General features: G+C 35.8%; 1 protein-coding gene across 5 annotated transcripts in view; it reads right to left on the bottom strand.

The window, feature by feature from the left end:
* Positions 1–12831, bottom strand: part of LOC114093112 (vascular endothelial growth factor receptor kdr-like) — a 295863-nt gene that overhangs the window by 166793 nt on the left and 116239 nt on the right. For all 5 annotated transcript variants that reach the window (XM_071606114.1, XM_071606116.1, XM_071606118.1 and 2 more), the window contains one exon: positions 3115–3265. In XM_071606114.1, coding sequence (XP_071462215.1) covers positions 3115–3265 — 151 coding nt within the window. The remainder of the gene's footprint in view (positions 1–3114; positions 3266–12831) is intronic.

Raw genomic sequence — 12831 nt, 5'->3', positions numbered from 1 at the left:
CCAAATGAACTTTCCTGCTCTGAAACTTAAGCAAAGAAGAAAGTGTCAAAGGAGCAGAGTTCTAGGCATTTGTTGTTCAAGTAAGATCCACAGGAAGGTACATTACTGGAGGAAATGATAAGAGTACTGAACTTGTACTCAGCAGATATGGAATTCACATCCAGGCACTGTTAGGTCTTTGTTCTGACAACTTACTTGCCCTTCTGAGCTGTTTCTTCAACTGTGGAAGTGGAACTAATATTCGCTACCCTATGGGCTTGTTTAAAGAATTCAGTGAGGATTGAGTTTCAAGTGAATGTGTCTGACAGGAACTAGAATTTCTCCTAGAATATAGTAAGTGTTCAGTAATTGTTAACTTAATGTAAATTTTGTTCGGAAAGGAACTTCAAAAAGGCACTTATGTCAGAAAAAAATATTTACTCAGTCCTTCTCTTTTCCTTCAGATAGAAAGGTGCAAAAAGTTCAGTGTAGTAGACAAAGAAGAATGAAGTGAAGAGAGGGGGATGGGTAAAGGAAGGACACTTTCCTATGTACATACATGAATATAACACAGCGAATCTCATCATTGTGTACATCAAAAGAAATCAATTTAAAAAAATACCTATGGGTAAATGGCAGAAAGATCACCAAAGGGAAGGGAACAGGGAGTGAGAGAAGAGTAAAGAGAAGTACTGAGAACTTAATTAGAACAAGATATATTCCATGATTTTATAATTGTGTCAAAATGGATTCTACTCTCATGAATAACTAAAAAGAACCCATTTTTAAAAAGCAACAGAATGTGAGGGCAATCTGGCTGCAACAACCATCACCCTATTGGTTTCCAGGGTTGATTCAGCTGATCTGACTGGATAGGCAGGTATCCCCTTCCTCCCTCACTGCTTCTTGTTTCTCCTTACCAAAGCTGAGTCCTTGGTCAAAGAGAATGACCTTCCCTGATAGAGGAGGAGCATTCTTCAGTCAAGGATATACGAGTAGCTGCACTGCCCTCCAAACAAGCTCATTAAAAAGGTACAAAAATAATGCAACTAGTTTCACTGCATTTCAATCAAGTGAGAGCAACAGGTGTGAATTACGGATTATAGAATGTCAGAATGAGCAAGGGAACTAAACAAAACCAAAAGTGAGCAAGTAGGCAGCACTACTGTTACCATCCTCAAGAGTGCCTACTGTGAAGAAATAAGGATGCTTCCAAAAGAGTTGTAGGCAGGGAGCAACTAAATGTAGCTCTCTTATGGAAGTTTGTTGGACACTACTTGTAAGACAGACCAAAAGCCCCTCCTACCTGAAGATCTAGATCTTGGTCTGAAGACCATATTCCCTACATTCCCTCTGAGTCAAGGCCTCTCCACCCAAAGCTAAGCCAGATCCTAGTTATTGCCCACTCATGACTATGTGCTCAGAACTTCACTTGAGTTCAGCACAGTGCAGCAATGACTTAATCAGATTAACTTTCCTGGTCAGAAAATATGTCATCCTTTAGAAATTACCTAGAACTCAGATAAACTGTTTATAGAATTTCAGATTTATTCCAAGGCATAGAATTTCTTGACTATAGCAGGCCTGTAGAGAAATTTTATGATATAAAATAGTTTAGTATTGACCATGTATTCTTTTTAAAAAATTTTTTATCTGTTCTTTTTAAACCAAGTATTCTTAAATGCTAATCATTCTGGAATTTGAGGCAATTCATTTGGTCTCTCTGAATTTTCCATTTCCTTTCTCTGATTTTTATAGTAGGCACTTTCAACTCCTTGTTGAAGAAGCTACTCTGAAATGGAGCTTATTGGATGAAAGAAAAAAACAAAGTATTTAATATGTACTAGGCATAGAGTGGGGTTTTGATAAATAGAAGTTCAAAGGGCTAATAGTCAGGGTACCTTACTCTCATTGTTATTTCTGCTTTGACTGTGTTGTGATAAATGAGTCATTTCTTAGAAAATTGGGAATGGAATCACTATTTGACCCAGCTATCCCTCTCCTTGGTCTATACCCAAAGGACTTAAAAACAGCATACTACAGGGACACAGTCACATCAATGTTTATAGCAGCATAATTCACAATAGCTAAACTGTGGAACCAACCTAGATGTCCTTCAATAGATGAATGGATTAAAAAAGTGGCATATATATATAATGGAATATTACTCAGCAATAAAAGAGAATAAAGTCATGGCATTTGCAGGTAAATAGATGGAGTTAGAGAAGATAATGCTAAGTGAAGTTAGCCAATCCCAAAAAACCAAATGCTGAATATTTTCTTTGATGTAGGGAGGCTGATTCATAGTGGGATAGGGAGAGGGAGCATGAGAAGAATAGAGGAACTCTAGATAGGGCATAGGGGTTGGAGGTGAAGGCAGGGGGCATGGGGTTAGAAATGATGGTGGAATGTGATGATCATTATTATCCAAAGTACATGTATGAAGACACGAATTGGAGTAAATATACTTTGTATACCACCAGAGATATGAAAAATTGGGCTCTATATGTGTAATAAAAGTGTAATGCATTCTGCTGTCATATATAAATAAAAAAATTTAAAAATTAAAAAATGAGTCATTTATCCCCATTTTGCTTCTCTGTCTTCGCTGTTTACTGAGAAAGAGGAATCCCTTTCTTCCATCCTACGCAAGGATCATAGTAAAATAAAATGAGTGTATTTGAATATAAAGATGCTGACAAATTTTTGAGCCATGATTACTATTCCAATAAGACTTATCATAGGAGTGGTTCTGAAACAGATAAGACATGTCCACTTCCCTAGCTCATTACTGAATTGTTCTGTGCAATGACAGATGTTTAGAAATCTTCCCTGTTTTGTACCATTCCTACTAAAATATCAGTTCATAACCTACATCTAAATGCCACTAGTTATTTTAAGCTGTGACTTTGGAAGGAGAGAATCAGCCAAACCCTGGAGCTTGGGCATTGTTGGAGTACTTCCTCCTTTAGTTTCCTTGGCCCCATCCAATATCCCTGATCCCAGGAGCTCTCATATCAGATTAAAGGGAAAAAATATTCTGCTAAGATCTTGAGTCTGCCAGATCTGTATGTAGCTCAGTAAATCCAGAAGATCTAAAATTGTGCCAGGTCCTTGGGCATGAAAGTCACTTACAATTCATCTGTCTGGCTACAGGGCTCCCAGGCCCACATGAAGGAGGGTGAAGGCAGGCCACTTGCAGTACAGCGAAGAGTGTTCTCACTTCCCAGGAATACTGCATTATTGGTCTTCAAGTCTGTATCCTTCTCATAAATCTTAGGTTTTTCTAGAAAAGAGGAGAAAAGAGCAAATATTTTTATCACACACTAAGGCTGACATTTTAGCTGGTACTCCCAGTACAGGTATCCCAGTGATTAAAACATTGAAATGCTTCTACATCAGCTTATAAGTAGTTGATATCTTCATCCTCCTGAAAATCTAATTCCCTCTATCACCACCCTAGTCAAACCTTACCCAGGAATTGTCACTCCTCCTATTGATATGGGGCAAGTGGTGGGAATATGAAGTTAAAGGAAGAATTCTATAAAATGCAACCACTGTGCTGATCCCCAGCTGCTTTCTTTAACAAGAGGCAACTTACCCGTAGACCTGCCTGGCTTAAGGGAACAAGATATGTCACATTCTTCAGCAAATTACCTGTTATCTGCAGGAGAAATGCAGGCCCAAAATAATGCCAATAAAAGGAGCGTTATTCTGAAAGGGTGGACATTTGTGACCCTTTTCATAAACAAGATCCCAGAAATCAGGGAGATAAGAAAAATCCCACCTTATTAGAACCTCTATAAGAAAGCATCGTTAAGAATCCAATTAGAAATACCATTATCTCATACTACACAAAGGCTTCAAAAATATACATTGGAAAAAAGACGATCTCTTCAACAAATGGTGCTGGGAGAACTGAAAAGCCATATGCACCAAAATGAAACTAAACCCCTGTCTCTCACTATGCACAAAACTCAACGCAAAGTGGATCAAGCACCTAGGAATTATACCAGAGACCCTGAGCCGAGTAGAAGAAAAGGTAGGCCCAAATCTTCATCATGTCAGATTAGGCTCCGACTTCCTTGACAAGACTCTTAAAGCATAAGAAATAAAATCAAGAATCAATAAATGGCATGATTCAAACTAAAAAGCTTCTTCTCAGCAAAGGAAACAATGAAGTGAAGAGAGAGCCTACATTTTGCGAGCAAATTTTTTCCACATGCATGTCAGATAGAGCACTAATCTCCAGGACATATAAAGAACTCAAAAGTTAACACCAAAAAAACAAATAACCCAATCAATAAATGGGCTAACAGACACTTCTCAGAGGAAGATATACAATCGATCAACAAATATATGAAAAAATGCTCAACATCTCTAATAATTAGAGGAATGCAAATCAAAACTACTCTAAGATTTTATCACATGCCAGTCAGAATGGCAGCTATTAAGAATACAAATAACAGTAAGTGTTGGCGAAGATGTGGGGGAAAGGGCACATTGATGGTGGGACTGCAAATTGGTACATTTCCTCTAGAAAGCAGTGTGGACATTCCTTGGAAAACTCCTCCATCTATACCCAAGGACTTAAAATCAGCAGTGTAAAGCAGCCACATCAATGTTTATAGCTCAATTCACAATAGCTAAATTGTAGAACCAAACTAGATGTTCTTTAGTAGATGAATGATAGAGAAACTGTGGTATATATACACAGTGGAATATTACTCAGCATTAAAAGAAAATAAAATTTATGGCATTTTCAGGTAAATGGATGGAGTTGGAGAATATTATGCTAAACAAAGTAAGCCAATCCCCAAAAACCAAAGGCCGAATGGTCTCTCTGATAAGTGTATGCTGATCCATAATGGGGGCAGGAGGGCATGGGAAAAAATGGAGGACCTGTGATTGAGCAAAGGGGAGGGAGGGGAAGGGAAGGGACATGGGGGCAGGAAAGATGAGATGGACATCATTACTCTAGATACATGTATGACTGGACATATGGTGTGACACTACATCATGTACAACCACAGAAATGAAAACTTGTGCTATAATTGTGTACAATGAATCAAAATGCATTCTGCTGTCGTGTATAACTAATTAGAATAAATAAATACATTTTAAAAATATGTTGAAGACAGCAATCATATTAGATTCAGTATGGGGGTTCAGATCACAAGCTTAAGAACAGCTGTAGTTCTCACAGGTAACAGTCTGTGTGGCTTGAGAGAGTGATGAATCCTCTGTGGAACTATTTCATGGTCTCTAAGTGAGGCTAATAACTGGGGCTGCTTAACGGTATGAGGATTTAATAAATGCTCATGTGAAAAAAAGATAATTCAACTAGACATAGAAAATATTTCAGAGTTAAGTTCATTTGCAAAATTACTTCATAGAAGGATATTTTGAAGTCTAAATTTTGATTTTGTACTTTGAAAAAATATGGCTTGTCAAGAAAGAGGTCAGTCATCTTATTTCCAGTTCAAACAATGTGTCTGTCTCCAACATTAGGCTCTGTGAGCACCTATAATTTGCTAATCAGCATTAGTTTATAAAGAGAAGAAATTCACGAACATAGGCATACAGTGAATTAGAGGAAAGGAATCAAGGGGGAGGTAGGAAATATGGGATAGAAAATAATGGAATGAGATTGACTATGCTATGTGCATATCTGAATATATCACAATAAATCACAGATTTATGTATAATTATAATGCACCAATTTTTTTTAAAAAAATAAATAGATCAGTAGAGGGAGGAGATGAAGGAGAAGGAAGGAAGAGGAAAATGAAGTACTGGGTAATGAAAATGAAGCAAATTATGTTATGCACGTATGAATATGTCACAATGAAATTCACTGTCATATATAACAATAATACACTCATAAAAATATTTTAATATAAAAAATAATCAAATTAGAACCTGACAGCATAGGTTAAGGTGACCTAGAGATGTCATGACAATGGGAACTTGAAAGTCTGATGTTATCCTGCTGTCAATCAAAAGTCAAGAGGTGGACTTGGGCAGGACTCATTGGAAACTTCTCTGAGATCCCTAATAAAACTGAAGTTCAGGAGAGGCACAAGGTCCCTCCCCCTCTGAGAGGACTCACCCCCTCCCTTTAAAGTGTCCCCTTCCATTTTCCTATTCAATATCATTCCATTCTTGTTTTCTATCCCATATTTCCTACCTCTCCCTTGATTCCTTTCCTCTAATTCACTGTTCTCCTTCTATTTCCATGAGTTCCCCCTTTTTATAAACTAATGCTTATTAGCAAGTTATAGCTGCTGGCAGAGCCTAATGTTTGAGACAAACACATTGTTTGAACTAGAAATAAGATGACTGACCTCTTTTTTTTAATATTTTTTTTAATTATTTTTTGGTGGACACAACATCTTTATTTTATTTTTATTTTTTTTAATTTTTTATTGTTGGCTGTACAAAACATTACATAGTTCTTGATATATCATATTTCACACTTTGATTCAAGTGGGTTATGAGCTCCCATTTTTACCCCATATACAGATTGCAGAATCACATCAGTTACACATCCATTGATTTACATATTGCCATACTAGTGTCTGTTGTGTTCTGCTGCCTTTCCTATCCTCTACTATTCCCCCTCCCCTCCCCTCCCCTCCCCTCTTCTCTCTCTGCCCCCTCTACTGACATTCATTTGTCCCCCTTGTATTATTTTTCCCTTTCCCCTCACTTCCTCTTGTATGTACTTTTGTATAACTCTGAGGGTCTCCTTCCATTTCCATGAAATTTCCCTTCTCTCTCCCTTTCCCTCCCACCTCTCATCCCTGTTTAATGTTAATCTTCTTCTCATGCTCTTCGACCCTACTCTGTTCTTAGTTACTCTCCTTATATCAAAGAAGACATTTGGCATTTGTTTTTTAGGGATTGGCTAGCTTCACTTAGCATAATCTGCTCTAATGCCATCCATTTCCCTGTAAATTCTATGATTTTGTCATTTTTGGAACTGAAAATCAATGATAAAAGAAGGAAGGAAAAAGCATACATCACTTGGAGAATGAACAATAGGTTACTGAATGATCAATGGGTTATAGAAGACATCAAGGAGGAAATTAAAAAATTCTTAGAGATTAATGAAAACACAGACACAACATATCGGAATCTATGGGACACATTGAAAGCAGTTCTAAGAGGAAAATTCATTGCTTGGAGTTCATTCCTTAAAAAAAGAAAAAACCAACAAATAAATGATCTCATACTTCATCTCAAAATCCTAGAAAAAGAAGAGCAAAACAACAGCAAAAGAAGTAGAAGGCAAGAAATAATTAAAATCAGAGCTGAAATTAATGAAATCGAAACAAAAGAAACAATTGAAAAAATTGACAAAACTAAAAGTTGGTTCTTTGAAAAAATAAACAAAATCGACAGACCCTTAGCCATGCTAGCGAAGAGAAGAAGAGAGAGAACTCAAATCACTAACATACGGGATGAAAGAGGCAATATCACAACAGACACTTCAGAAATACAGAAGATAATCAAAAATTATTTTGAATCCTTATACTCCAATAAATTAGAAGATAGTGAAGGCATAGATAAATTTCTTAAGTCATATGATCTGCCCAGATTGAGTCAGGAGGATATAGACAACCTAAACAGACCAATATCAATTGAGGAAATAGAAGAAACCATCACAAGACTACCAACTAAGAAAAGCCCAGGACCGGATGGGTATACAGCAGAGTTTTACAAAACCTTTAAAGAGGAACTAATACCAATACTTTTCAAGACTGACCTCTTTCTTGACAAGCCATTATTCCAGGCAATAAACTCATGCCTGTAACTCTGAACTAAGATGTCTGAAATATTTCAGACTTGATCAAAAGAATCAAGGTTTGAAGAGGGGGACATTAATGCTGCCTCATTTTTCCAGAAGGTTCCAGCCCTGTAACACTATAAGGTCCCCTTCCACATCATGGGAATTCTATCTCCTCCAAAACAAATCCCACACCAATCAACCTTCCCTTTCATTATTGTATGTAAATTTTATTCTTCAGGTTTGTGAGAGAAGAACCCAGAAGAAAATTGATGAAACCTGCAGCCTGCACAGACCCCATCTGCCAGAAGAAGTGAAAATATAATTTCATCTCAAAACTCTGGTTTCACCATGACACCTCCTTGGAGCAAAAACTAAAGGACTGTGGGCTGGGGTGGTAGCTCAGTGACAGAATGCTTACCTAGCATGTGAGCCACTAGGTTCGATCTTTAGCATTGCACAAAAATCAACAAATAAAATAAATGCATGCTACCCATCTACAACTATAAAATTATTTTTAAAATAAAGCATTAATATACAACAGAGCAGAGGCCTCTTTTGACTATTATTCTATATTATAAGAACATTTAACATGAGATCTACCTTCATACCAATTTTCTAAATATATAATATAGTATTGTTAATTATGTTGTGCAGTTTGATTTCTAGGACAAACTCACCTTGCATAATTGAATTGTCATTCCCTTTAACTAGTAACTCCCTTTTCCCCAGCCAACTCCATTCCATTCTCTTCTTCTATGGTTTAGAATAATTTAGAAGGCTCCTATAAGTTGAATTATGTAGCATTTCTTATTTTATGTCTAGATTATTTCATTTAGTACAATGTCTTCCAGGTTCATTAAAGTTGTCACAAAGGCAGGATTATTCTTTCATTTTAAAACAATAATATTCAAATACATGCATTTATAGTTTTAGCCATTCACCTGTTGATGATCAATTATATTGCTTACATTCCTTGACTATTGTGAATAATGCTACTATGAACATGGAGTGTAGATATATATTTGGATTCTGATCTTTTAAAATTATATATTGAAAAATAATGTATATATTATGGGGTAAAAAGTGAGGATATAATATATGTCTACAATGTATAATAAGTAAATAAAGCTAATTAACATATTTATCTCCTTAAATACATCACTTTTTAGTATGAATATTTTAAATTTACTGTCTTAGCAATTTTAAAATCATAGTATATAAGCAGATCTCAAAAAAAAAATTCTCTTTTCTAACTGAAACTTTGTACCTTTGTACCAACATCTTCAATCTCCCAGTCTACCAGTCTGTTTTGGTGCCAATTCCCTAAGATAAACAATTATTATATCTGGTTTTATTAGCATGATGTTTTAAAATTCCAGACATAAGTGCAACATTTGTCTTTCTATGCCTGAATTTTTTCATTTATCATAATGTTTTCTAAGGTCATCCATGTTGTACAGAATGAAAATATTTCCCTCATTTTTAAGGAAGAATATTATAGGGTGTGTATGCATATATTCACATTTCTTTATCCATTATAACATTGATGGACACAGATTAGTTGCATAAGTTTGGGTTTGTGAATAATGCTGCAATAAACATGGGAGTACCAATATCCTTTCTACATAGTGATATAATTATCTTTGGATAAATACCCAGGAGTAAAATTGCTAACCATAGGGTAATTCTATATTTAGAGTTCAGAGGAACAATCACACAATTTTCCAGTGACTATACAAATTTACAGTTTTCCCAACAGGGTCCAAGTCTTGCCTTTTACTATATATTCATCAGTATTTACCTTTAAGTTTTTATAAACAATCAACTGATAGGTGTAAGGTAATATACAACTTTAACTTTCACTTGCCTTATGATTAGTGAGTTGAGCATGTTTTATGTATCTTGGGTCATTTTTATATATTCCTTCAATAACTTCGTGTTAAGTGTTAGTGTCTGTAAACAAGTCAAGATGGCGCCTGGCATTTTGCCAGAGGGAGTGGTTTGTGAAGTAACGCCAGCCAGCCATTAAGTGTGGAGATTCCTTATTGGTTGACTGCTGTATCTAGTTTATGTTAATTAAGATAAGCTGTGTGTAATGTATATATACCCCTCCTGTCCTACAATAAACGGCTCCCACTCCTGCTGTATCAATGTACACAAGTTGCTCGTCACTCCCCCGGTTATTTTGCTGCAGCCAGACTGCGGCAGTTAAGGACTTGCCTATTTTTATTTTTTATTGATTTTAAAAAAATAAATGACAACGGAATGCATTACAATTCTTATTACACATATACAGCACAAAATTTTATATCTCTGGTTGTAAATAAAGTATGTTGACACCAATTCATGTCTTCATACATGTACTTTGGATAATGATGTCTATCACATTCCACCATCCTGGTGCTAATCCCCTGTTCCGTCCCTTTCCCTCCCACCCCTCTGCACTATCTAGAATTCATCTATTCCTCCCATGCTCTCCTCCCTACCCCACTATGAGTCAGCCTCCTTATATCAGAGAAAACATTCGGCATTTGTTTTTTGGGGATTGGCTAACTTCACTTAGCATTATCTTCTCCAACACCATCCATTTACCTGCAAATGGCATGATTTTATTCTCTTTTATTGCTGAGCAAAATTCCATTGTGTATATATGCCACATATTTTTTATCCATTCATCCACTGAAGGGCATCTAGGTTGGCTCCACAATTTAGCTATTGTGAATTGTGCTGCTATAAACATTGATGTGACTGTGTCCCTGTAGTATGCTGTTTTTAAGTCCTTTGGGTATAGATGGAGGAGAGGGATAGCTGGGTCAAATGGTGGTTCCATTCCATGTTTTCCAAGGAATCTCCATACCGCTTTTCACATTGGCTGCATCAATTTGCAGTCCCACCAGTAATGTATGAGTATACGTTTTTTTCCCCACATCCTTACCAACACATATTGTTGTTTGTCTTCATAATAGCTGCCATTCTGACTGGAGTGAGATGATCTCTTAGAGTGATTTTTATTTGCATTTCTCTAATTGCTAGTGATGATGAACATTTTTCAAATATTTGTTGATTGATTATATATCCTCTTCTGAGAAGTGTCTTTTCAGGTCCTTGGCCCATTTGTTGATTATTGTTTTTTCTTTTTGATGCTTAGCTTTTGGAGTTCTTTATATACCCTAGAGATTAGGGCTCTATGTGATGTGTGAGGGGTAAAAATTTGCTCCTAGAATGTAGGCTGTCTGTTCACCTCACAGATTGTTTCTTTGGCTGAGAAGAAACTTTTTAGTTTGATTCCTTCCCATTTATTGATTCATGGTTTTAATTCTTGCAGTATAGGAGTCTTATTAAGGAAGTTGGGGCCTAATCCCACATGATGAAGATTAGGACCTACATTTTCTTCTATTAGATGTAGAGTCTCTGGTTTAATTCCTAGGTCTTTGATCCAATTTGAGTTGAGTTTTGTGCATGGTGATAGGGGTTTAATTTCATTTTGTTGCATATGCATTTATAGTTTTCCTAGCACCATTTGTTGAATATGCTATCTTTTCTCCAGTGCAAGTTTTTGGCACCTTAGTCTAATATAAGATAATTGTAATTTTGTGGGTTAGTCTCTGTGTCCTCTGTTATGTACCATTAATCTACCAGTCTGTTTTGGTGCCAATACCATGCTGTGTTTTTGTTACTATTGCTCTGTAGTATAGTTTATGGTCTGGTATAGTGATACCACCCTGCTTTACTCTTCCTGCTAAGGATTGCTTTAGCTATTCTGGTTCTTTTATTTTTCCAGATGAACTTCATGATTGCTTCTTCTATTTCTATGAGGAATTCCATTGAGATTTTGATCATAATTGCATTAAATCTGTATGGTAGTATGGTCATTAAGATAATATTATCAGTGACAAATCTTCTCACAAGGAAATGAGGAAAACTTGTGAGAAGATTTGTCACTGATATACAGAAATGCCTTTGATTTATGGGTGTTGATTTTATATCCTGCTATTTGCTGAACTTATTTACTAGTTCTAGAGGTTTTCTGGTGGAGCTTTTTGGGTCTTCTAAATATAGAATCATATTATCAGCAAACAGTGCTAATTTAAGTTCTTCCTTTCCTATATATATCCCTTTAATTTCTTTCATCTAATTGCTCTGGAAAGTGTTTCAGCAACTATGTTGAATAGAAGTGGTGAAAGAGGGCATCCCTGTTTTATTCCAGTTTTTATAGGGAAGGCCTTTAATTTTTCTCCATTTACAATGATGTTGGCCTGAGGCTTAGCATAGATAGCCTTTCAATGTTAAGATATGTTCCTATTATCCCTAGTTTTTCTAGTGTTTTGAACACGTAAAGGTGCTGTATTTTGTCAAATGCTTTTTTCTGTGTCTATTGAGATGTTCATATGATTCTTATCTTTGAGTCTATTGATGTGATGAATTACATTTATTGATTTCCATATTTTGAAACTATCTTGCATCCCTGGGATGAATCCCACTTGATTATGGTGCATAATCTTTTTGATATGTTTTTGTATTTGATTTGCCAGAATTTTATTGAGAAATTTTGCATCTATGTTCATTAGAGATATTGGTCTGAAGTTTTAATTTTTTTGGATGTGTCTTTGCCTGGTTTTGAGATCAGGGTGATATTGGCCTCACAGAATGAGTTTGGAAGTGCTGCCTCTTTTTCTATTTTCTGATATAAATTATAGATTATTGGTATTAGTTCCTCTTTAAAGGTCTTGTAGAACTAGGCTGTGTATCCATCCAGTTCTAGGCTTTTCTTGGTTTGTAAGCTTCTGATGGCATCTTCTATTTAATCACTTGATATTGGTCTGTTTAAGTTGTGTATATCTTCCTGACTCAAACTGGGCAAATTGTATGACTTAAGAAATTTGCCAATGCATTTAATGTTTTATATTTTATTGGAGTATAAATTTTCAAAATAATTTCTAATTATTATCTGTATTTCCATAGTGTCTGTTGTGATATTACCTTTTTCATCATGTATGCTGGTAATTTGAGTTTTCTCTCTCCTTCTTTTTATTAGCATAGCTAAGTGTCTGTCAATT

Source organism: Marmota flaviventris, chromosome X (assembly GCF_047511675.1).
Source record: "Marmota flaviventris isolate mMarFla1 chromosome X, mMarFla1.hap1, whole genome shotgun sequence".
Taxonomy (NCBI): Eukaryota; Metazoa; Chordata; class Mammalia; order Rodentia; family Sciuridae; genus Marmota; species Marmota flaviventris.
The sequence above is the reverse complement of the archived record's forward strand: the minus strand, read 5'-3'. Positions and strand labels throughout refer to the sequence as shown.